This window comes from Zeus faber (genome assembly GCF_960531495.2).
Source record: "Zeus faber genome assembly, chromosome: 4".
Taxonomy (NCBI): Eukaryota; Metazoa; Chordata; class Actinopteri; order Zeiformes; family Zeidae; genus Zeus; species Zeus faber.
Window position 1 is genome coordinate 15,501,717 of NC_137191.1, and position 26,104 is coordinate 15,527,820.

The 26,104-nt window shown below is 45.3% G+C and overlaps 1 protein-coding gene across 1 annotated transcript in view; it reads right to left on the reverse strand.

Moving 5' to 3' along the window:
- Positions 1–11,090, reverse strand: part of sorbs2a (sorbin and SH3 domain containing 2a) — a gene marked incomplete at its 5' end in the record, with an annotated part of 34,290 nt that extends 23,200 nt beyond the window's left edge. The window contains 10 exons of the mRNA XM_079999455.1: positions 1,231–1,281; positions 2,055–2,121; positions 3,025–3,200; positions 4,246–4,372; positions 5,738–6,136; positions 6,577–7,194; positions 7,802–7,926; positions 8,163–8,189; positions 9,717–9,806; positions 11,081–11,090. Of these exons, the coding sequence (XP_079855581.1) occupies positions 1,231–1,281; positions 2,055–2,121; positions 3,025–3,200; positions 4,246–4,372; positions 5,738–6,136; positions 6,577–7,194; positions 7,802–7,926; positions 8,163–8,189; positions 9,717–9,806; positions 11,081–11,090 (1,690 nt within the window). The remainder of the gene's footprint in view (positions 1–1,230; positions 1,282–2,054; positions 2,122–3,024; positions 3,201–4,245; positions 4,373–5,737; positions 6,137–6,576; positions 7,195–7,801; positions 7,927–8,162; positions 8,190–9,716; positions 9,807–11,080) is intronic.
- Positions 11,091–26,104: the final 15,014 nt, after the last annotated feature.

The window sequence follows — 26,104 nt, forward strand, 5'->3', positions numbered from 1 at the left end:
GGAGAACTATTTATCATGTTTGGGTCTATAAACAACTGATCACTACTCCAAGAGGGGGAGAATCACCACGGTGAGACAAATAAACATAGAAACAAACAACATTTACACAAAAACATGAACATTGGACAACAACATGTATTGAAAAACTGAATTAGGTCCAGGAAAACTGGAACTACAACTGGTCACGTGGCCTCTTCCTGTCATAATTATGGCAGCAAAGGAGGGAGGAAAGGAGAGGAAAGCACCCCAGGTTGTTGGGGTGAACTCCAAGCAGGTGTGCGTGCATGCGTGCGTGTGTGTGTGTGTAAGATGTCCACCGGTGAGTGTACATGACTTATCCCCATTGGTACTGGTGTAGATGGTCAGTATTATGTCGCGACGCCTCCAAGCAGCGCAAGGGGCCCTGAAGCCCCCCCGAACTCCACAGCCCTGCGGACAACACTCGGCTGCAGGAGATCCCCAGGTACCCCGACCTGCGGCCACAGAAGACCCCAGAGCCCCCAGCGAAGCCAGAGGGCTGTGGAGCAACTCCCACGCCCAGTCCGAGGAGCATGACCAAGTCCCAGGGAGCACGAGGAGACCCTGCACCCTCGAGCGCAGGCACAAGAAGCAGCCGCCGGCACAGACCCCGGGCCACGGGCGCAAGGCACGGACCACGGGCCCGCATCACGGCCCCACGGTGACAGACCGACACCCCGCCCGAGCCACCCGCCCCATGGGCGGGCCGGCAGGACCCCCACGCCCACCCACGCCCCGCACAAGGGGGGAGGCCCGCCCCACCGCAGCCGACCAGACGCCTCGCCCGGCATGAGTGCCAAGTGAAGTGCCAAGAAAATTTTTAATAAATAGAGAAATTAAGAAGTTTGTTCTAAAGTGAGATATCAATTATAAAAATAATGTAATGTAATAAATGAAATGGGATAAAATTACAGAAAATAAATGAACCTAAAGATTTGGCAAAAATTACCCCCCCCCCCAAAAAAGAAGAAAAATCCTAAAATAAACAATAATCAACAAAAAAATGGCAATAACAAAAAAATAAAAAACAACCATTAAAATACTGAACTAAATAAAACAAAAAAGTATTGTTTAGTGTTTTTTAAGGTATTAATAAAAATATAAATATGAGTTAATAAATATTTATCATGTGACCAGAAATTCCATTAGAAAACAGACAAAAGCAAAGCATAACAACATAATCAGAGCTGGCGATAGAACATCAAGTCTCACCATTGTGCACCACCGCGTACGTTGCATTGTACGTGTCAGTGTAGTCGTCATCTAGAAACAAAAGGGACAGAGAATTAGTATAATTCACCCACACACGCACACACGCACGCACGCACGCACGCACGCACGCACACACACACACACACACACACACACACACACACACACACAGAGAGCTAAGTAAGATCTGTTGAGGATCTTCTCCTTAACTCCTTTCCCCCCAAACACAGCAGAAATATTCCACCTGTCAGGGAAACTCATAGAAAGAAACTCTTAAATATCCAATGAAAGACTTTCATTGGAAAACTCAGACCTGTAGACCGTTGATAGCATGTGTGTGTGTGTGTGTGTGTGTGTGTGTGTGTGTGTGTGTGTGTATGTGTGTGTATTTGTGTATTTGTTTGTCATAAAAAACAAAACACAAACAAGCCTGAGCGGTTTAGAACAAACAAGCCTTGTATTGATTGATTTGATTTAGCAAAAAACCCCGAAAGAACAGAGCAGCATTGCCAGTGCATCCCACTGTACATTACACACACACACACGGCCTCTCTCTCACCCGCCCTCTCACTCTATCTGCCTCGCTCGCCCACTCTCCGGCCTAATGAGTCCTGGCACTCGTGTTGTTTTTTTTCTCTAACGAGAACTGACAGGAGCGCACACACACACACACACACACACACACACACACACACACACACACACACACACACACACACACACACACACACACACACACACACACACACACACACAGGATAAGGCCTTAAGATAATTGGCTTTTTTAAGAAAGAACTGATCACACAAAGCTTTGTATCTCTTACCTGCTTTGTGGACCATGTGGATCTGCTTGAACATGGTCTTGTACCAGTCCTTGGGCCTGTCCACCGTCTGAGGAGAAATTCAAAGGTGATTAAAACCGGCAAAAAAACCTGAAAAGCGTGTGCGTGTGTGTGTGTGTGTGTGTGTGTGTGTGTGTGTGTGTGTGTGCGTGCGTGTGGAGACAGGGGCGTTAATCTGTTCCATAGAGAGGCGGTGGAGGAAGAGGCTGTCTGCATGAGCAGGCACAGGCCCACGACACCACGACAACCAATTCATTACAACTTTACCCACCATGGTTACCGACCAGATGGCCCCCAAAAATGTAAGCGTTCAACACTGGAGTCTGTTTTACTCCCAACGTCTTTCTCAGCTTTTACGGCCCTGTCGCAAGGTTATTTTTTCTATCCATCTATCTATCTATCTATCTATCTATCTATCTATCTATCTATCTATCTATCTATCTATCTATCTATCTATCTATCTATCTATCTATCTATCTATCTATCTATCTATCTATCTATCTATCTATCTATCTATCTATCTATCTATCTATCTAGCAATCTCTCTATCTACCACTCGGCTGCATCCATTACTTTGTTATTGCTAAATGCATGATAAAAGTTATGCGCAAGCACACACACACGAACACATACACACATTGACTTGGGTCCTAATTTCAACTAGAGTACAAAAGGGAGACAAAGAGCGAGCAGAGAAAAAAAGAGAGATAGAGAGTGAAGAAGGGATGGAAACTGAGAGAGGGCATTTTAACGTGAGGTCTAAAGCCGCCGACGAGCTGAATAGACTCCTCGTCTCCTCCTGCTCGTGTATCACTCTCCACATTCCTGAACGCAGACTAGAACTGTGTATGTGTGTGTGCGCGCGTGTGTGTGTGTCTGTGTGTGTGTGTGTGTGTGTGTGTGTGTGTGTGTGTGTGTGTGTGTGGGGGAGGAGGGGAGGGGGGGGACTCACCGTACGGATGGCGATGGGGATCCCCGACTCGTCCACGGGGCCGATGCCCTCGTAGTGCGGGGCCTTGACCACCGACACCCTCTTCTCCTCTTCCGAGAAGTGGGCGATGGGGACGACGCCGCCGATGATGCTGCTGCCCGACACCGCCGTCTCCCTGGCGACCGACTCGCTGCCCTCTGCAGGGAGGGAGGGAGGGAGGGGAAGGGAGGGACAGAGAGGAGCGAGAGAGAAGGAGAGAGAGAGAGAGAGAGAGTTCCTTTGGCTTTGGACCATTCGATGCTTCAGAGCGACTGTGAGCGTCCGGTGGCTCAGACCCTGATAAAGACGCCCTGAGATCAGATCAGCCCGGACGCCGCGCGAGTTGGACGAGCTCTCACCCATGGACACCTCCCCCGAAATGGGAAGGGAGGGTCTGCTTTTCTCATACAAAAGTTGAATGCGTCGCATCGGCAAAGATCTGGAGGGCCCACGTATTCGCTCCGGTGCTGCCTATGCTGTCGGGCTGACAGACACGGGCCCTCGTTGACGTGAACACGCCACCCTCGCTGGGCGCTCCCCTGTTCTAAAACCATGTGGGAATAGGAGCCCACACGAAAACTTGATCAAAGACCTTTTGCATCGCCCTGCCGAGTGTGACCGCTGCCGACTGTTTTCAGCTTGGGCAATTTCGATGGCAGAGGCCGCGTTGAAATGACACAAGAGTGTGACCATGCCGTCTGTTATTGTCCAGTTAATAGCGAATCTTTATTTTCCCGGGGAATAGATATCTGGCTATGAAGTCTGTAATTCAATATTGAAGAATACAAGCTCGCTTATATGACTTCATATCATGGAAGATTTAAGGTCATTTCTTCAACAATGCGCTGCCACTTAAAGGCACAATACGCAACAAGGCCAATTTATCGCCCAGAAATAGACGCAAACCGCTCAGGGGTTAATGCAAAGCCATACATTGACAAACACACCAGTGCCGAAGCCATTTCATGCAATTCATGGAATAAAATGGAAACTTTGTACGTCCCCACGTCCATTATTCCAATTCCATACAGTTATTCCCACAAATGATAAATAATATTACAATTGCAGCTGCTACTGCATTTGGGTGCTGTTCTGTGTGTGGAGCCGCTGGAGTGCTGCGTACCGACAGTAACCAGGGAGTGGGGGCGTGGTTTCTACTCCATCGAAACAAAACAAACGGCAAACAATGTCCCGGCGTCTCACCTGAGCTCCTGCTCTGCCGGTGCAGCCCCGGGTGGAGGGAGACGGGCGGGGGAGGGTAGGCCGCGGGGGAGAGGGGCCGCGGGGGGAGGCCACTACTCCCATTCATAGCCTGAGAAAGGACCTGGCCCTGGGAGCGGCCGGAGACACGCAGAGACAAAGAGACACAAATTAGGAAACAAGGTTAAAAAGTATCGACAAACATAATCTATAAAAGGGAGAATTTGGTGTGAAAACTTTGACTGTTGGATACAGTGGATATAAAGTCTGAGCTTTAAACAATATGATGAATAAATAAAATAAAAAATACAGTTGTTATGCGGTTTAACTATTTGCTTCTAAAAGAGAGAGGAGAGGAAGCAGCGTCACGTCGGCAGGGATAAAAACAGACACGGAGTCGGATGTGATTACAGGGTCAGATTTGATCATGAGGAAATCAGTTTGAAATTCAGTGTAAAATTAGGGAAACAGACGCAGATCCATTCTCTGCAAAACAAAGTTACAGTGGAGTTAAAACAGCGAAGGTCAACAAGGACGTGAGTCACACGTTCACGGAAAGGTTCCCATCCCCGGAGAGCTTGTTAAAAATGAAGTGGGATTTTTTTTTAAATAGGACTGTGGAAAGCGAACGGTTAATATAAAATCCAATGGAAGGCTTTTCAGAAGAATGCGCTCCCATTCATCTCTGTGATGCAGGTCATTTGTTCTACGGCAAACAACAGGAAGGAGAAGAATAAGCGACAACAATAGACAGAAGGTTTTTTCCCAAATGAGGAAAAGGGGATTTTAAATAAAAGGAAACAATTAAAAAGACAGTGAAAGGGACGGTCAACACATTATGTCACCAAAAGGGAAAACGCAACAGCATGAAAGGCATCACAACAAGTGGGTTGAAGCCGACGGGATGATTAGTTTGAAGTCAGAAACCAGCGGCAAAATCACTCTTTTAGAAGGTTCCAGTTCCTGCTTTCTAGTGACAGTCGGGCGGGTGCTGTGAGGTTTGGGTCAGGGTGCGTGTAAAGCCGGCTTTAGACTGAATCCCACAAACGACAACGACTCACTGAAAGTCCATGCGTTTCTATGGAGAGTACCATTTCGAGATTTCCGCAGCCACTGAATTTTTTTTCACCTCTTGTCATATCCAACAGTACGGCCGGAACTCACTGTTGTTTTTGGTACTGGGCGTAAAAATAAGTAAGTTAGCGAACAAATAAGATACGTCTATAAAAAAAGTATTTTTAAATGATGCGAAATGCGTTGTGTGTATTTAAAAAAGGAACAAACGAAACTCTCATGGAAAATGGTAAATGTCCAACTGAGAACAGCACTTGTTGTTCTGGAGAGGACCCAGCTCTCCCGTTTTCTGCGACATATTTTACATGTGAAATCGACACGTGTACTACGACGGCCACGAAGGGGGCCGGGTTCCGACGGTTTGTTTTTCGGAATTCAGTGTAGAGCCGTCTTTATAGCTTAGGTTTGTCGGGATAGTTACATAGGTGACGGTGGCAGCCACGGCGGTGCAGACCGCGGGGGTGGTTAGCGCGTCGTCGGTGCTGGCGGTGAGCGTGAAGGCGGAGGCGTGGCTGAGGGTCGGGGACGGCGTGGGCGAGGCGCCGGGCGAGTCGAGGCCACAGATCTGCAGCTCCTCCAGCAGGCCGGCCGTGGACGAGGAGTAGTGGCTCAGAGTCGACACCGTCGCGGGGGAGGCCGAGGGCGACACGCCGGCACCGCCGCCGCCGACCGCGCTGGGACTCAACGCCCCGGCTACACCACCACCACCCCCGCTAGGCATGTACGGGGTGGGGGAGAGGGCTTTGGGCATGAGGCCGGACAGGCAGTCGAGTGACTCTGAGCTGTGGGAGTGAAAGGGGGAACGTGGGGAGAGGGGACCCTGGTGTGGAGAGGAAAGTGGAGGACAAACGAGAGAGCACTCAGTGATTCTGCTCAACGGGCACAGGAGGAGGTACCAGGCACCGGGTGAGTCAGGCAGGAGGTGACACTGTTGTGAACCAAGACACCAATCACCGCTAGATGATTGGTGTCATTGGCTGGTCATCGTAAGGCTGTAAATAACTCCAGAACATCAATTTTCTCCTTGAATGGAAGAAGGTATGTTAGTTCAATCAACGTAGTGGAGGTATCATTGACGTTTTTGCCCCCCCCCCCCAACACACAGGTCCACAAATTAAACATCACAGTTAGTTTGGTTGGTTGGTTGGAAGGTGTTGTCAAGATCAAAAAAAAAAGCAACGACAGTGCTGTTGAGGAACAAACAATACGGAGAGCATGGTTTAATTATATTGAGCTTGTTTATATTGAGCGGTTATGTACCAACAGTCCTGCAGGGGAGGGTCTCGGTGGAACTGCAGGAGGAGCGGTGTCCTTCATCTCGGCCGGGACCTTTTCAAACTCCCACGCGGAGCTCGACGGCTGGAGCTCCGAAGGTTGAGCTCCGTGGACCCGGCGCAGGGTCGCCTGCGCGGAGGCCTGCGAGACGCTCGCGGTTCTTCGAGGGGGCGGGGGAGGAGGGGGTGGAGTCTGGGTCTGGAGCTCGGGTTGGGAGTTGAGGTGAGCAGGGGGGTCTGGGACGGTGATGGGGGTCAGCTTGAGGGAGGACACCTTGCGCTCCTGGGCCTGGGCAATATTAGTCGTGGAGGTGGAGCTACGGCCGCTACCGTCGTTTTGGATGGTGGACTGATAGACCTGCCAGGGCTCATGCACGGGTGGAAACAGGGAAGACGGAAGGGTTGTGCTCGTCTCGGAGTAGGAGTTAGAAGATTTGCTGCTCATGGTGTAGGACTCGTTCCAAGCGGCCTTGCTGGTATGACAGAGGGTGAACTTTTGATCGCCCAGGGCTTCGAGGGAGCTGTATGCGGGTGGGTTAGTACCAGTGGGCACCAAGGGGAGACTCTCTCTCCTGGGAGGCGGGAACGGCGTCTCATTGGAGGCCTGACACGGCGGTGAGGATGCGACAGACGTTAGAAGTCCACACAACAAACAAAAACAGTGTCAGCGTGACGCTTCAAACAAATCGGTTCATGGTCAGGCTGTCTCAAAACACATATCATGATATACAGAGTGGTTTCCGCGAGACCATAAGTAGAGTTTTATGAGTCTGGGCGAATTTAACTCTCTGCTTTGGAATGGATTTCTTACGTCGGCCTTCTCAAACCACAGACTCATCAACACGCACGCACACGCACACGCACACGCACACACACACACACACACACACACACACACACACACACACACACACACACACACACACACTGTTCACCACAAGAGGAAGGAATCCTTTGATTAAGCCTTTCAGCGGTCATTTAAGAGACATAAACACATCAGCTCGCAGGCTAAGGCAGGGGGAAGAAAATAACATGGAATGCCATTCTGACAACACAGTCGAAGCATATAAACAACAGGATATGATTCAGGATCTGTGTGTGTGTGCGTGCATGCGTGCGTGCGTGTGTGTGTGAACACCAAGAATATATTGGACAGTGTGAGAAAAAAAAAAAAGACGAGCTCGAATAAGAGGACTGACAGATAATCCTACCTGTGTGGGAGACCTCTTGTCCTGCAGGTTGGGTCTGACGCTGCGAAAGCCTTTAGCAGCGAGAGAGGAGCTGCATGCGTCTCCATTCCTTAAACCGTCGGTGACGCTGCGCGATCGCCAAGCATCTACACACACACACACACACACACACACACACACAGCCGACAGGGTTTATATCACACACTGCATTGGAAGGAAAAGAAAATCTTGTGGAGAAAGACCGCTACAGGAATAAAAAGAGTCGTAGATGATGGTTATGAGAGAAGTTGAGTCCTGTAGTCCCTGACATTTTGTGACACAAGAAATTACACATGTGAGCAAATTGATGGTGGCGAGAGAATAAAAGAAGAACATCATTTACCTGAATCTGATGAGTGAGATTCACTCCCTGGGGATAGAAATAGACAAAGGCAAAATCAACTTTTGAACCGGCTATGATTGATCCAACTATGGAGAAAGACATGAGGACAGGGAAAATGAACAAATACAACATGAGCGGAATATTATGTCTGTTGCCTTGGAAACCATGGCAAAACAATAATCGTACAAGGCAGGTAACACGATCAGTACAGTATGAAACAAGCCCCGAACATCCCACAATTACAATTTCCCCCCCAAAAAAGGCTCTACACTGCAATAAACTGTGATACGAAAGACACTATTCCCTTTAAAGCCTTCAAAGAAATGTAACACATTTTGGAATTGTGAAAACACTGACTTATATCTTAAAATCACAGGTCGGCAAGATACCTCCCGTGCTGGTGAACACCTGGCTGCTGAAATGTCAGGAGCGCTGGAGGATAAAAGCCCTCGGCGGCAGCTCTGTTAGCCCCGAAGTCACTCAACACCAAGATTACTGTCCAGCAGATCGGGGCTCCAGCGCCCTTATTAGGGTTAAGAGGCGGCTACAGAGCCAGATTGGAACACCTCGAGAGAAAAGCCCTGAGATAACACCGTCTAAGCCTCAGAACTGGGTGGATCGCTGGGCGTTAATTCTCATTGCGTAATTCACAACTTCATGCTTTCTAAATACTCTGCTTCTATCTTTGGAGGGAGCTTACAGTGTACGACATTAACGGTTAGTACGTCGCAAATGCCAACAGAAAGCCAGATGTGCTTCTATTAACAGTTTTTCCACCACCACAGAAAGCTCAAGGTTTCCGAAATAGAGTCATATGGTGGTGGTTGTCAAAACAGAGCCATTCCTAACCAGCCCTCGTCCCAACTCATTTTTGTACAGGAGCGCAAACTATCGCACGCTGGGGGTGGGTCGCCGTCTAAATCCATCGCGACCTCGTGACCGAGCGAGGGAAGAGGAGGACGCCGGCGAGATTATCCAAGGAGACGTGAGTGATGGAGATAACGGAGGTAAAGAACAGCGTCAGAGCGCTGTGACAAATGAGCACGGTCAACTGGAGACAAGAGAGAATGAGCTCATACGGAGCATAGGGATCTGGAAAAGGGTTATAATAAGGGGATAATTACAAAACTAGACAATTCATATTGAAATTGTATAAGTGTGCTATATAAATATAAAATAATTATAATTACATATAATTCCCCAAATATATTTACATGTTTCCATGACATTTGGATTTCTTTGCCGCATTCAAAATGTACCGAACGCTTCCACCAAGTTAGAGCACACCTGTCAGGATCCAGACGGTGGTATTAATATATTTTGTGTGTATTTGAATTAAAAACCTTGTGAGCCGTAGCGCAGCAAAATCCAATAAGATGTGCAATTATAGTAGGTGTGCTGCGCTGCCAGCACACTTAATGAAACATGCCTGAAACAAAACAGCACTCGAGACTTACCTCCTGTATTAATGGTTTCTGGTTGTTTGGTTAGTTGTGTATTCACCCTTTGCGTGCAGGTTGTGTGTTTACTCGTGTTATGGATGAGTGTTAGTACCTGTGGCCAGATTTGGGGAGCTCTGGACCCTCTTCATGGGGGAGAGAGTGAGTGACAAGGCGGCACATTTGCGAGCACATCCTCCGCTATCTGGGGAGCGCACGGGCCAGGCCAGCCAAAACCAAGGAGGAGGAAGCGGCAGCAGCGGCACACATGCGCATGCATTAAACAGACACACATGTAAACAGACGCAGATATGCACAGGACAAAAACGTAACGGAGAGAAAAAAAAAAAAAAAAGAGGCAGAGCACATGCATTAGAACAGCCCTTTGCAGTGGGTGCGGTGATAATCCAATCAAAAAATAGGGAATATAACCGAAAACAAAGTATTCTCCGAGAACTCACGTTTTACATTTGATATTATACAGCTTCATGTCCTTCACCACAGAAGCAAATTCTTTACTTTCATAACCACGGGACACATATGAGCTTAATCAGATCCGGTAGAATTCAACAAGAAAAATGAATTAATTCTGCTGCTAATTCCTACTGCTTCGCTTCTAGACGACCTTCATCAAAACATCAGCGCATCACATCCATTAAACAAATGAGGGAAGACGAGGCGCGAGATATTTCAGCATTTACCAAATCCTCCACTATTTTCTAATTGGAAGCTAAGCTAAGTGCTTTGCAAATTGCAGTAATGAGCAATGATTTTCCCCCTCCAAGGTATTAAGGATCTTTTTTTATGATCCGTGTGCATTTTTGGAAGTCATGGGTAATTCTAAGACTGGTTCCTACACTGCATTATCGTGGCAATGCTTGTTTTTGGTATTTTATATTTATTTTTGTTATAAGCATTTGCATGTTGCATTTGTACGCAATGAGATTTTAAATAGCTTGGGAATCTAAGCTTAGAAGCCATTCCATAACAAAAATTGTCCTACTACAGAGAGAATAGCTATTATTGGCAGCTTGACAGAGTGGTGTGAAAATAAAGGCTGCGATCTGTCATCACCGGTCCTGGACTTTAATATTCGCTGCAGCTCGGGCCGGCCGCCAAGTTCACGAAAGGGCGTTTGAAATGTTTTTCATGAATCAGGGAAAGACCCTGGTGTTAACAGCAACAGGCTTACTGTAATAATGAGAAATGTTAAGTTTCAGTCACGCTAAGTGGCAAAAAATTTACTTGAGGGGTGTGGATTAGAGTTACTAATACAGGAAAAGTAGAGGTCCCTGCAACTTGGAATACAGATGGTTCAAAATGAAACGAGACCATTGTACTCAGTCGAAAAGCAAAATAAAATACAAAAAAATTATAAAAAGGGGACAAAAAAACAAAACAGCAGCATTTCACATAAAATAGCCATAAATAGCAAGCAGGTTAAAAGATTAGTGTGTGTGTACTGTGTTAAGTACATACCTGTATTCATGGTGACAGACACTTCTTTGCAATCTACAGCAGATGGACACACTTTTCTGCAAATAGATAAAAGACCATTCTTAAAGCAGGGCTGCATTAGTCAATGTACTTCAATGAAATATGTAGTTTGATACAGACGCGTTGAGGAATTTGAGAAAACCAGACACGTTCATGTTGTAGTTAAGGATTGTGACGAGGGGGCCGCTCTGGCTGAGAGGAGCTGGTTAACCAGGGAGAACATAGAGTAGCACTTCACGCGAGTTCCACTTTAATATGGATAAGAACTGTGAATAAACACGCTGACCTGATGACCCTGCGTTGATCTTAATGCATAAAGAAATACAGAAACCAATACTCATAATTGAATGAAACGGATTGGAATACAAACGGATTGCCACCAACCCGCCGGTACTAGGTGACGGAGGCTTCTGTTTTGGTGCACGGTAAAGTTGCACTGATGACACACGGCCGACGCCGATGAAATACAGCCATAGCATGTTTCCTCAGCGGCGGCCGAATGTGCCCCAGCTATAAACAGACGTCTGATGGATGCGGCGGCTTCTGGGAGCCGCATGATTGATATGGACGGTCCTGGCTTCAAAAGCCGAAAGACACGGGATGGACTGTCACGGCGCTTGACACGTGCGTGCGCGTGTGTCATCGTCGGCCTTAATGTACGCGGCGGGCGGCGGCGCGCGGCGGCTGCAGCGAGGATCACACACGTCTGGTGTGTTTTAAATAGCCGGGACGCACAGACGGCGGGCCCCGCTTCGCATGCACGGGGTCCGCTGCGGCGCTTTCAGGCCTCCGTGCTTCTAGAGCGGTGCATCTGCTACCGAACGCTTGGTCTGAATGGACAATCCAAGTTGGTTTAGATATTTCAAGTAGGCTCGTCGGTAATGGTAAAAGGCCGAACGAAGCAAGCACACAATAAACAAATTAAAAACATCTCCTATCCATCTGCGGCTGATCCTGTCCCTGGCAACACGAATGGTGGAACGGGCCAAACCACATAATCAAGTCGTTTCTGACTTTTTAATCCCCCTAAACACTAAGTGCATGCAATAAAAGGCGTAATAATACATATCCACTTGCAGGGAAAGATAGACCATGTCAAAGTAAACAATGCTCTGCTTGCCATGCGGACATTCCTTCAATAAAAATTTCCGCTTGCATATCAGTAAGCAAAGAACCCGCCCAAGGTTTTAAGCTGTGTAATGGTATTAGCCAAGCATCCAAAAATGAGCAGCTTTGCCGGCGTTTTCCAAACCAAAACACAAACCTTCTTTCGTCAGGGAATTAAAGAATATGTGACGTGTGTTTATGGCGGTTCCTCGTCAGTGGAACAGCCGGAGGCCTCGGCGGATATTTCCAGGGGCTCATGGTAATTGCTATCAATTACCAGGGCTTAGACGGGATACATTCAACATAAACATGTTTCAAAATAATTGAACAATTGTCGTCTTAGGAATCACGGACGATGATGAGTGGCACGAGATGTCTGGCACTTCATTGAAGCAAACGTCAACATACTTAGAATTTCCCAAATGGGTTTGAAATGGAAAACGCCCTGGAGCCAACTTGATAAGGCCTTAAAACGCAATGGGGATTATTACGTGCAACAATGGTACAAGGTTTAAAATTCAAAATAACCACGGGATAATAACCAAAAGTGTGGGAAGGGGCGCTATCGCAGGTCCTTCCTTCCTGGGGCTGTCAGACTGTATAACCAACAGTGCAGCCAGTAGACTACACACACACACACACACACACACACAAACACACACACAACTGTGAAAAAATGCAAGTGCAATTTTTTTTATATTTAAAAAAATAATAATAATAAATCCCAGTGCAATCCCTGATGTGTCAAGATGTGTGCAATACACTTAGTACTCTGGGTCCTATTTATGATTTTTTTTTAATGTTTCTATATATTTTATATTGTTTATAGTGTGTACTTGATATGCTCTCCATTTTCTGCTGTCCCCTTTTTGCTGCTGGAACGATGTCAATTTCCCCGTTGTGGGACTAATAAAGGTTTATCTTATTTGATCTTGTCTTAAATAAATCTTCGAGTGGCAAGGCACGATGCAATTTCCATTTAAAGTGAGAACAGAGTGAAGGTTCCTCAAAACAGGGATAGGGCTGCACACCAACAAGCATTGCGGTCCAGACTGAGACCAAGACTGAAATCAAACGGATTGGAAGCGATGCCATCTCGTGATTATTTTCCCATAGCAATTAAAGATATTTATAAAGAATGGATATTTGAGGGGAAAAACCAAGTGTATATTATGTGTATAGTAATGTGAATGTCATGACCAAAAGGTAGAAGGGCGAGAACAGTCGATGCAGTTCGGAAAATTGCATTTCTTCAATGCAGCCAGACAACATTATATCACGACATTACGAGAAACCAAAATCCCAGACGAGATCTAGTCTCATATCACGATAATGACATATCGCCCAGCCATACTTAGAACTTTCCGATGTACTGTGAGAGCTGTCCTCCTACGTGGAAAGAGACCTGAGAGCTTCAGAAGCAGTTAGTGGCTCTGTGCCACGCTGTGGACCTAGATAGAAGCCACAGCAGACGTAGGTGTATCCTGTGACGCCTCTCTTTCTTAAATATCTCTAAAGATAAGTAATACGTCATTATAACCCTGTTGTGAAATCTGTCGTGACACAAAGTTCACTTGAGCAGGTAGAAATAGTCCAATGCTTCATTTGAGAGTTACATTTTTTATATGCAATATTACTGCAAAAAGGGCAACGCATGAGGACTCATTTGATTAAAAATGTGAAAAAAAAAAAAGAAAATAATTGACAGACTACACCACATGGTTACGGTGCAATGGAAATATGAAATCCATCGTTAATAATAGCATTTAGGCCTAACCACTTCTTCAAACAGTCAATAGTCAATCCTCTATTTTTTTATCTGTATTTTGTTATTTGCATGACGTAAGATAAGTAACTTAAGACATAAAGAAAAACTATCAGTAGAACCCAGACATTTTTTATTACGCTGTAGCAATAATGTACGATTTTTAACAATTAATAGTTTTGCGTATATGTATCTGTTTTGAGTGCTTAAAGGATGTATACATTTCTGCTTTTTAAAGGATGTGTGTGTGTGTGTTTCTAGCGTTTAATCTGTTTCTAGCGTTTAAAGGATGTGTATAGTTATTGCGTTTAAAGGATGTGTGTGTGTTTCTAGAGTTTAAAGGATGTGTATATTTCTTGTGTTTAAAGGGTGTGTGTGTTTCTAGAATTTAAAGGATGTGTATATTTCTTGTGTTTAAAGGATGTGTATGTTTCCATTCTTTAAAGGATGTCTATGATTCTGGTGCTTAAAGGATGTGTATATGTTTCTAGTGCCTAAAGGATGTGTATGATTCTAGTGCTTCAAGGATGTGTATATGTTTCTAGTGCTTAAAGGATGTGTATATGTTTCTAGTGCTTAAAGGATGTGTATATGTTTCTAGTGCTTAAAGGATGTGTATGTGTTTCTAGTGCTTAAAGGATGTGTATATGTTTCTAGTGCTTAAAGGATGTGTTGTTTCTAGTGCTTAAAGGATGTGTATGTGTTTCTAGTGCTTAAAGGATGTGTATGTTTCTAGTGCTTAAAGGATGTGTATGTGTTTCTAGTGCATAAAGGATGTGTATATGTTTTGAGTGCTTAAAGGATGTGTATATGTTTTGAGTGCTTAAAGGATGTGTATATGTTTCCTGGCTTAAAGGATGTGTATATGTTTCAAGTGCTTAAAGGATGTGTATATGTTTCTAGTGCTTAAAGGATGTGTATGTTTCTAGTGCTTAAAGGATGTGTATATGTTTCTAGTGCTTAAAGGATGTGTATGTTTCTAGTGCTTAAAGGATGTGTATGTTTCTAGTGCTTAAAGGATGTGTATATGTTTCTAGTGCTTAAATTACGTGTATATGTTTCTAGTGCTTAAAGGATGTGTATATGTTTCGAGTGCTTTAAGGATGTGTATGTGTTTTGAGCGTTAAATGGATGTGTGTCTTGAGTTAAACGTATTGCGGCCCACTATATCACATCAAAGGGTTTGGCTTACCCCACCTGAGACCTGGCAACCCACTTGCTGCTGCTATGGAAGTGTCACTAGTGGGGACCACATAAAGCTTGGCATCATGGGACACTCGGTTCTCCAGAGCCTAATCTTTCCTCACATACAATAAGTCCTCATAAATCTCTTAAACACACACACACACACACACACACACACAACACACACACACACACACACACACACACACACACACACACACACACACACACACACACGGGGGGGTAAATCATGGGTCCGGCGTCGTGGCCTGTCGCCGTCCAGATGATGAGCAGATTATAAACAGGATCATATTTCTGGAGAACAGATCCGTGGCGACACAGCAGCTGTGGCCGTGGTGTAATGTTATGGCTGGACACTGGCAGCGAACCCACAACACTCTAAAGCTCTGCACAACTTCTATTTACACTTTCTCGCTAACCCTTTTCCAAACACAATCCACCGTCCGCGGCCAGCAACACACCGGGGTCGCATTCAAAATAAATGACGCCACCTTCTACGATTCCGGTGAAAGTTTAGTGAACGCCACAGACGTTTCTAATCATTATACTGGGTGATGCTGCCGTTCGTGTCCCATCCTTAAAAAAAAAACAAAAAAAAAAACATGCTTTTTTTTTTTCCTTTCGAAATCATACATAAAGTTTTGCTGCGTCTCATGAAATTGGCTTTTAAAGATTACACCCTGCCTGAACAGCGTGACAGTCACCTCTCATAAAAAGCCTGAGCACCGGCGTAAAAGCCGTCTTAAAAATCCTAAGCGCGTACAGGATGGAAAGCCCAGATGAACTGAAGCGCTACAATTTATGATGTAGAGGCTTCCAACGTTTTTTACTTAAATATGCTTTAAATAATCATTTGAAAGTGAAGGTAAGGGAATGAAGGGTATATTTATCACTAAAAGATAAAGTAGCTGCTAAATAACCACCGAATGTTAAAAAAGCGATTAGGAAACAACTGATACTGTGGTCTCCTAAACACACCAAGGCTTTCCATTTTTGGTGCATTTGTCTTTCTCTCCATAACACATGCACATACTGTATACACAGATGAAAAACAGCACGGGGAACGTTCATTCATCCATTGAGACCGTGTCCTGCATTCAACATAATGTATTAAATGGGCTTTTATTTTTGTTGTTGTGCTGACTGAGGTTAAATGTCTTTTTTTTTTTTTTTTACATTTCGAAGGGGTCCCTTGGCACCATTTTTATGACCGTCGAGGATCACCGGAGCCCACTTTGGGAAGCGCTGGTGTAGGATGTCCAGCGTTCCCAGCGCCCTGGCGGGGAGGAGTGACCGGAGGGGAAGGGTCTGCCCGGGATCAAGACGAGCCGTCGCAAGGGTCGAGATACGGCTTCATACCGCTCTGCATTACTGAGATAAGCTCACGTCCTAATTCAACACCAGGCTGGCATTCTGAAATGTCTTTCAGTTTGGAGTGTCGCGTTCGACTGCACTACCTCTGCTTGGATTACAATTTGTTGCATGTTAAATATGGAGTTTGCATATAATTGCATAGGAACTTTGCTTATTGCAAATAGCCAAACAACTCAGCAATCACATCTTTTTGACAACATACAATATCACAACTTTTGAATCACACTCAAGCACTAAGACATTCTTATTCTCATCTCTGTCTCACTATGAGGCGTTGTATCCTTAAAACAGCAATTAATGGCACTTCTTGACGCTTGTGTCAGAAGTGAGAGATTCTTCTTCATTTTGATAAGACTCACTGCGTGTCATCCAAGCTGAGCAAACCTTTCCCTCACTTAGAGCAAGTGAATTCTCCCAGTGCGATATCCTTCCAAAGTATATATTTAACCTGACTCTTCCAAAGATATGTTTTGGTGCCATACTATGACTCTAGTATTGCCAATTTTCCGGATAAGCTCCCCATATATAAAGGATTGTAAAAGGCTAATTACAAAGAGGAGTACTCTCACAAAAGTCTCAAAAACTGAATTGCGACAGTTTCACAACCAGAGAATAATGCACTGAAGTGCATGGAAGTTGTTTTCTAACAAGTTTCTCATTTCCAGCTCTAGACCTGGTCTGCTTTCTGAAACTTGGTATGTTTACGTTTTTTCAACTCATTTTATTTTCTTAGGTCACAGTGGTTTATCTGCTGAATGTAATTTGGACGTCGGTTGGCCACATTGGAGACTTGCGTGCATATAATTACTGAATGCAATTGCTGCGGGTCTAGAAAAAAAACACGAGTCAGAGCAATTGCTTTCCAAGGCCTGGGAGCCCTGGAGACGTCCAACAACACCAAGGCTTCGTTAGTCAGAACCAAGACCCATCCATTCCCTATCAGTGACAATACAATTCCTCTGTCATTGATGTGATCTAGAGGTCGGGCACTTAGACAGTGGTCGGCCACTTTGGAGACTCGCATGTGCATAACAACTGAACGCAATTGCCGTGGGTCCCCAAAAACCATGTGAGAACCTATTGCTTTCCAAGGCCTGGAGGGAGCAGAGGCACTCAACAACAAGGAACCAACAGTGGGTCGTCAAGACCAAGTCATTTCCCATCAGTCATCACACAATGCTTTTCCCATCAAGAGACTAATGTACTGAAACAGAATGGGGGACAAGTGTTAAAACACTATTGGGAGATGAGAAAATAGATGATGCGGTAACAGGACTGGATAATGACCCCGTCTTAAGTATAGTTTCATTGGCATTTTGGCGGTATTGCATCAAGATATCGCCGGTTTGATTGGGGAACGTTTTCACATTTTCTCATATAATATAACTGAGTACGACTACCCTTATGTTGGTGCATCTATTGGCTCCAGTGGTCCCTTCCCTCCACATATCCCCTTCCTTTTTGGGCAAACCTACCAATGCCATTGCAAGAACCTCTGAATAACACCGACCTCCACCCCCACAGGTTACAGAACAGAACCAAACATTAACACTCACTCGGTCTTATCTACACAAACTGTGGGTGGAATTTCCTTTGTGCAATCAGCCATATTAAACATTGCAAAAGTAGATTATAAATAGTCATAGTGAATAACTTCCCTTGTTATTGAGTCAGTGAGCTGGTGACAGGTAACACACAATCCTTAGTACGAGCTGATAGCTGATGTGAAGAGTCGACCGCCGTTACAGTAGTTTGTTAGTCGATTAAATAACAAACAGTACTGATAATTGCGATGATTGCGAGTCTGATGAACAACTTTGCGTCCCTCCTGCGTTGGCTCCGCTGCTCTTCCACAACACGGAATGGCTACGAGAATGATGTGCTCGACAAAACGGTAACACCCACAAAATGCAATGTGCCAGAGGAAGGAGACGTCTCAGAGAGTTTATACGGGGCACAAGTGTCTGTGTGCGTTTTTCGAATTAGCCGATATAATTAGAACGGAGACGGGCCTCGGGGCTGGCATGACACAGCAGGATTTAATGGACTCGGCCGGAGACGCGAGCAAAACGGCGTATTAGAGAGATAAGAAGAAAAAAAAGAATCAATCAATGCAGCAGCAGCTTTGTTTTGATACGAATGAGTTGAAGGAATAATGTTGCGCTATAGAAAATGTATAAAAAAAATACCCAAGCTGTGTGTGTGTGTGTGTGTGTGTGTGTGCGAGAACGTGCTCCTGCTGCCGTTTGGAGCCCCGGTGCTCGGCTTCAGGGTCGCAACCCCGTGTTGTCACTCCGGAAGAGACACGCTCGAGATGTAAGGAAATCCATCTCCACTGCATCGGATTTCAAAAGACCAAAAACAGTTCCCAAACAGCCAATTTGATGGACATCCTCCATTGTCACCGAAAAAGGGACCAAATATCTCAATCATCCAATAGAATACAAAAGATAGTAATTCTATTGACGGGACCAATGTTAATAATAGATCCGAGGTGTCAGTTTGCAAAATACCCTCTGGTACCTGGGAGGTCTCAAATGCTCTTATTAAAACAATTAAGGAAATAAGAAATGACTCCAACATCAACAGACCAGACCCCATGCACAATCAGACCAGAATACCTCTGCTTCTCATTATTCATTTTTATTAAAAGGCTGTTTCTCAACAACCAAAGAGTCGCATTCATCACTATATTCACATGTTTTTTTACCCCCTCAATTGGTTGTTCTGAATTGGCGATGAACATAGCAACATACTAAGTAGTAAATATATTAATATAAAAAATATATACACTTGTCAAAATGATGAATCGGTATAATATATTTCCTTTTATTTGATTATTTTGTATTCCCTATTATTATGTTGATTATTGATTTCCTTATTATGTATTTCCATGTATAACATTACTATTATGCTTTTCCTCCTCTTTCCTTATAATGTATTTCCTTATTATTATGTGTTTCCTCATTATGTGCTTCCTTATTATTATATGTCTGCTTATTATGATGGATTCCCTTGCACAGGGTAAAACTCCATGAAGGGTCAGTATTTTGCGGCGTAATAACCCCGTGCAGTGATATATCAGCTTGACTCGTCGGACTGGAAATAACCCACGTACAGAGACTCCCATTGGAACCCGAAGGCAAAAGAGAATCTGTTTCACTAAAAGTCAACACGACGTCTCTGGAGATCCACAGAAACCTCCGGCCGACATGGACCGTCTAGAACCCAACTAACGGAGACCGACCCTCCCAAAAAAGGCAGCAATTCAAATAGTTCAGTGCTTTAATGACTGAAACGCAGCCAAGTCATTTCAGCGGTGCATTTTTGTGGGAAATATGTGGGAGAGCAACGAGAGGCTCGAGAATCCAAATAAGTCTCTGGCCCTTTGCTTTCTCTTGCCATTGTGTTTCTGGCGGGCATTGTATATTTTATGGATTTCCCTCTTTTAGCTGTGGGTGTTTTATTACAACTTCAGAATGACAGCTTTTCGGCTTTTGAAACAGGCCTGACACAAGGAAAACAAGTCAATAAAAACCCAATTCCTAAACACAATCCAGCTCCTAAAGCGGCGCTCAGCGAACCATAAGCAGAATAATCATAATAATTACAATAACTTGGGATAATAATCATTTCGAAAATACAGATCATATGTTTCACTCAAAAGCCGTAGTTTGTGTTCCTTTCCCTTTCCCATTGGCCTCATTTCATTACTTGAGGAATGCAGATATGCAGGAGGTGGTTATTCAGGGATCATTTCTATCGTTTTAAGACAGCTTGGATTTTAAGATATGAGGACCTCGGCAATCCTACCTTAGCGACACCGACAAATATTAAACAGAGCATCAGCGTCATACTAAACGATGTGAAGTAGTTCATATAGACCCAGATAATCTTCCAGAAAAGTGCTATTCTACCCTAATTATTACTTAGCATCACGTCACTGCCACCGGCCGCACAATAGCTTCCTGTCATCGGCTCTGTGTTTGCTCAAGCCTGCCACTCATTAGCGGACCCCCCTCTGAGTGAATGAATGGACGGAGGACATTGGTGGGTGTGGGGGTGGGTGGGGGTCATCACACTGACCCTGCGTGCCCACTCACTCACTCTCGCTCGTTCGCTTGCTCGCTCGCTCGCTCCCCGTCCACACTGGAACCCAGAGGGGACCGTGTGTCCCGCAGCTCGCATGGGTGGGAGAGAGATATAATGCAATTATGCAACGCCAGCCCCTGCACCGTCAGCCTGCATGTGGAGCCCAAGACGCATCCGCTTCACAGGACGCTGATGCGAGCGGAAAATGTCGAGGGGAGAGAGCGGAGTAGGGGGGGGACGGACGGAGGGACGGACGGAGGGACGGACGGCGGGAATGACGGAAAGATCAGGGGAGGGAATAGAAAAGGCCAAGAGCAAAGACGGGGGCCGATAACCCCCGATGACGGAGAGAAAGACTCGCATTGAGTGGAAAGGGAGATACTGAACACGGGAAACGACGAAGAGAAAATGAGATTCAAAGAGGAAGAAATAACCCTGAGCTGCTCGCGGAGAGAGCAAGCACAATGGGGGCTGAAAGTGCCACAATATAAGTATGCGGCATTATGTAAGCCGAGGCCGTCTGGGGACAGAGCACAATAACCGGAGCCGTTATCTATCTCAGCCTCAGACACCGGAGCCCAAAAAAAAAAAAAAAAAATCAAAGCTCCAAATTACGGCCGGGAATGAGAATAAGCAGCGTGACCAAACCCTGGACGAGAGCAAAGAAACGGGACTGATTAAACAGTCGATGTTTAGTACAGCGGGGAGATCTTTTAAGCTGTTTTTTGTTTTTTTTTTCCATTGGTTTTGCACTGGACCTCCTTATATAAGACGGAATATTTTAGATGTAACTAATGCAGTGTAGCATTTAGATGGAGCATGTTCAAACATTATTCCTCAGCAATTCCCCAGTAACTTAAATTGCCGACAATCAATCTCTTTTTGAAGCTCTAAGAACAATATTACAGTTAAAGGTGCAACCGAGCTGCAGTTGGGGGTATGTACTGTAAGGGTATCACGTATTTCAAAATTATAATATAGATTGATTTTAGTTTAGACATTATAGTTTAGTCACGTGTTTCTGATTTACAAATACCACCTTAATTGTCCTCGGACGTACATTTGAATTGTCGGAACGGGCGACGCTCTTGCGGTACAATAACATTTGACGGTGGTTGAATGGCTTTTTCTTACGGCGCTGATCAAATCCATCTGGCTCGAGTGCCAAATACCAGACAATCTCAATTCCGATGATCCGCACCAATTAAGAGCGGAGGAAGAAGAAGTAGAGGAAAGAAGGAGAGGAAGAAAAAATAAATAAAACTGTGAAAAAAGCGATAAAAGATGAAATTATAAGATGGTTGAGTTATTGTTGAGCGTTGTGCAGAGGCATGTCTGGAATGTTACAGCTTTGAGACTCAAGCGGGATGTCTCTTTTTTTTTTATTTCATCACTCACTACTTATTACTTAACCACCAACAGGCTGGAAGATAGTTTATTTTGTTATTGGGTATTTACAGGAATTGAGATATGAAGCAACATGAATTGAGATATCTCTGGGTCAAATGCACCGTCATTGACTTCCAGGCAGAACTGTTTCCACTAGTGCAGACTGACACATTACGCCGATGACACCACGCTACATCTACCGTATGTGTTCGACAAGGGGGCGTGCGCCGTAGGAGCCAGTTTGTGTAGCGTTCTGGGCCGGTCGTGTAATTCTAAGTGTTGTGCGTGTGTTGGGGGGAGAAGGCTGAATTGTTTTGGGTGATCAGAGATGCTGAGTGGGAATCGATCTGCAGCAGCGGCAGTGGGCATTCAGCTGTTTGCAGATGAGGTGGAGGATGGGATGGTTCTGGTTCGTTTGAGTTCGTTGGTGCCTTACACACACGCACGCACGCACGCACGCACGCACGCACGCACGCACGCACACACACACACACGCGCGCACACACACACACACACACACGCAAAGGTTACTTTAAGGCACGGAAGCCATCACCCGGGGCTAAGATTACAGCCCCATACATAGCCAGAATTCCTCAGGTACCAGTGTTAAGTGTAGCGCGTGGAGATAAGAAGAACTTGATTGGCCGGGGGTCTATATTTACTGCCATTAGACAAGACCCTTAGCCTCTGAGGCCACGGGAGCGCTGGGAAAACTCTATCTGAAGAACCTGCGCCGGGCACTCTGAGCCCCGGCCCAAATTATTAAGACGTTTCACTGCAGGTGTCAAGGAAAGTATGACGTCATGGCTATTTCGGCGCATTACAAATACTTCTCCTTTTCAGGTTCACGTGGATTTGTAAATTTCCAACGTATCCAACTCCATTTCAGTCGCTTGTTGCATAGTTCCCGTTGTTATAAGAACGGGAGAGCTTTTGAGGTTTTGAGGTTTAAGGGGGAACAGGAAACTAATATTTGGACATATTTCCCAAGCTCAAATATGCTTTGTACCTGGAAGGAATTTCACACGCGCGCACGGGGAAATATGCCTTGTGATGTTTTTGGGAATCCGACAAAGCGACTCTGTGTGTTGAGACGGGGGAAAGTGGAGCATAGGAGCGGACCTGGACCCGGACCACGGGCCACGGGCCACGGACCGGGGGATGGGAAGGGCTCCGCACCCGAGGGGCCAGGGTGACATTCCACCACACCTGTGAGAGCGGCCTAATGGAGGGATTTGGGACATGGCTATTGTTGAGCAGGAAAGAAGAGAACGAGTGGAAAAAAAAAAAAAGAGTGTAACCAGAGATGGATGGGCAGGTAGAAGGAGGGAGGGAGGGGGTGACACGTTGGAAGGTATGATGGGTTTGAGTCGGCTTCGGGGCCATATAGTAGACTGATTATTATTGCATTTCCGACATAGGGGTGTGTGATATTAGGATATTCGTTGGTGAACGATTAAAAGGTCTCCACGATCTGCCTTTGCAGAGGGATGGTTAGTGTGGTGCTACAGCGCACATTCTGTCGGCTGCAGTTTATGGCTCATACACGCATCCAAAGTTGTTTTCTCAGCCAAATCTTAAATCACACCGGTCCAATTTGCTAGTCCGTGATTTTTGAATGAGAAAGAAAAAAAAAAAGACACGGAACCTAACACGGAGCACTATTTCCACTTGTTTTGTTTGGGGACGTTCCCCGTCAACGCAGAAGAGCAGCGGGGAATATATAAGCGCCGGTAGTGATGTGTCGGTCGCCAACGAGTCTGAGAGCCGATTTCCTTTAGATTTTTTATTTTTATTTTTGTAAACGGATACGAGAAAGAACAACAGGGTGATCTTAAAACGTATTTGTTTAATACGATCCCGAAACGCCTGACTTTGGTAATAACATTAAGAGCCAAGCAAGTATGCTGCGCCGGTCGCCCCCTCCACTCCGCCCCCTTGGAGCGCAAATTGAAATTGCTGAAAAATAAATTGGAGGTGGAGAACTTGCCTTTCTTTTTTTTTGTTTTGCATGTACTTTGCATATTTTTGCTTGCATTGCTTAGCACTGACAGTGCCCACCCTGTTAACCTGTTTTTATAGATTTGTACATATTTCTTATTTCATTTTATTTTTATCTTTTTTTTGACTGGCGCGGTCCTGATCAACTTCTCCTGAATTTTTCCACAGGAATGAATAAGGTTGGTAAAGTTATTTTATCTTATCTCATCCAGCACAACACATTACATATTGTTTAAATGTAAAAAAAATAATGAAACGACACTACATGTACTTTATACAAATATACAATGAAAAAGAAAATGAGCTCAGAGTTGTTATTTCTGGAGGGCACAAAACCCCGGTTTTTATTTGACACTATTTTTTCCGGTCGCGTGTGAGAAAAGACAGAAATTCTGTCCTTATAGCCTATCATTTTGGGTTTGGCAAACTGAAAAAAAGAATGTCACTGGTGATTGGTTTGGTAAGGGCTTTTGTGTGGTTGAACTACATTTCAACCTTCTTTCTCTAACTTCTATGGTTACCAAATAAAAGTGTTATATTGTGTTATATATATATATATATACACACACACACACACACACACACACACACACACACACACACACACACACACACACACACACACACACACACACAACAAAATTCAAAATTCCCCCAAAAATTGAAATGGTTGTGTAAAAGCAGAATACATCAGAGAAACTACATTATTCACCTGTTTCCAACACATTTGAAAGCCACTGGAATTTGAAGTTGCCGAAAACAAGCAAGTTTAATCATATTCCTTTGTCTATGGTTTATGTTTATTCCTTTTTTGTAAACCGATCATCTAAGGGTTGTCAGAGCATATACAATTTGAAGGTAATATCTGTGGCAAGGCGGCGTCTTGCCGTACAGTGCGACCCCCGTCTGAAGCAACACCAATGTTTCCGAAGAACATTAAATATCGGTGCCGTCTGGGTGTTTTTCCTGTGCAATCTGGCCGCGGCGGTCAAGCCCTGACCTTGTTTCTGGCAGAGAGCAGGTGCACGGGAGAGTTCTGAAGCTGAAGGAAATCACGTCTTACCGTCATAAACTCAGACGGCTGGAGCCTCGCTGGGCAGAGTCGGCTTCTCAGAGGCTGCGCCCAACATCCGATGGCCTTCCTTCCTCCTTTTATAATTATTATTATTATTATTATTATTATTACTGTTATCGTTCTTCTCCTTCTCCGGAGACGCCTCGGCTTGGAGTCGAAGCTCCACTCCCAGATTTGGGTGTGTGTGGTACCCGGGGAGCGCAGATAAAGAGGAGCCGGTGCTGCACAGTTCCCTGTTTGGGTGAAGCCGTGATCGGATAGGGCTATTTCCAGACGCGCTGGTCTACGGCACTGGAAAGTTACCCCCAGTGTACGTAGATGGGTGGGGGCCGACTCTCTCTCTCTCTCTCTCTCTCTCTCTCTCTCATTCCCTCTCTCTTTCTCCATCTTTCTCTCCAACCCACATACCGAACCCACCACCTAGATATTTGACATGTAGAAGTCAACGCGCTATCCCCAGCATGGACGTCCCATCCCACGGTGGCAGCCAGACATGCCTCCCACCAGATAAGAAGGGGGGGGAGTCAAATGATGGATAACAGGAGGCCTGAGCGGAGGAGTGCGTGACAGGCCGCACACTCCCGTTCGGCCGATGATGTCAATCTGGGAGCATGTAAAGTGGATTTCTGCGTCTGAGGCGGATCTCAAGTGCGAGAAATGTCCTCACATTAAAGGAGGCTTTCGCTTTCTGTCGTTCAGCGGTGGTTGCCTGTCGAGGGGAGAAAGGTCAGGCTCGCCGCTGAGTAGAGGTGCACGTCCACACGCAGGCGCACACATCCACGCCCGCTGTCCACTGCACTGTCTGAAATGTACCGTCCATCTAGCTCAATGAAAATTTGAAAAAAAAAAACAAACAAACAAAAAAAAAAAGATATATATATTTTTTGACTTTACTCAGTTGTGTGATTGACAAACTTCTACATAGGCAGGTATATTTAGTCGCGCACGCACGCGCACACACACACACACACACACACACACACACACACACACACAC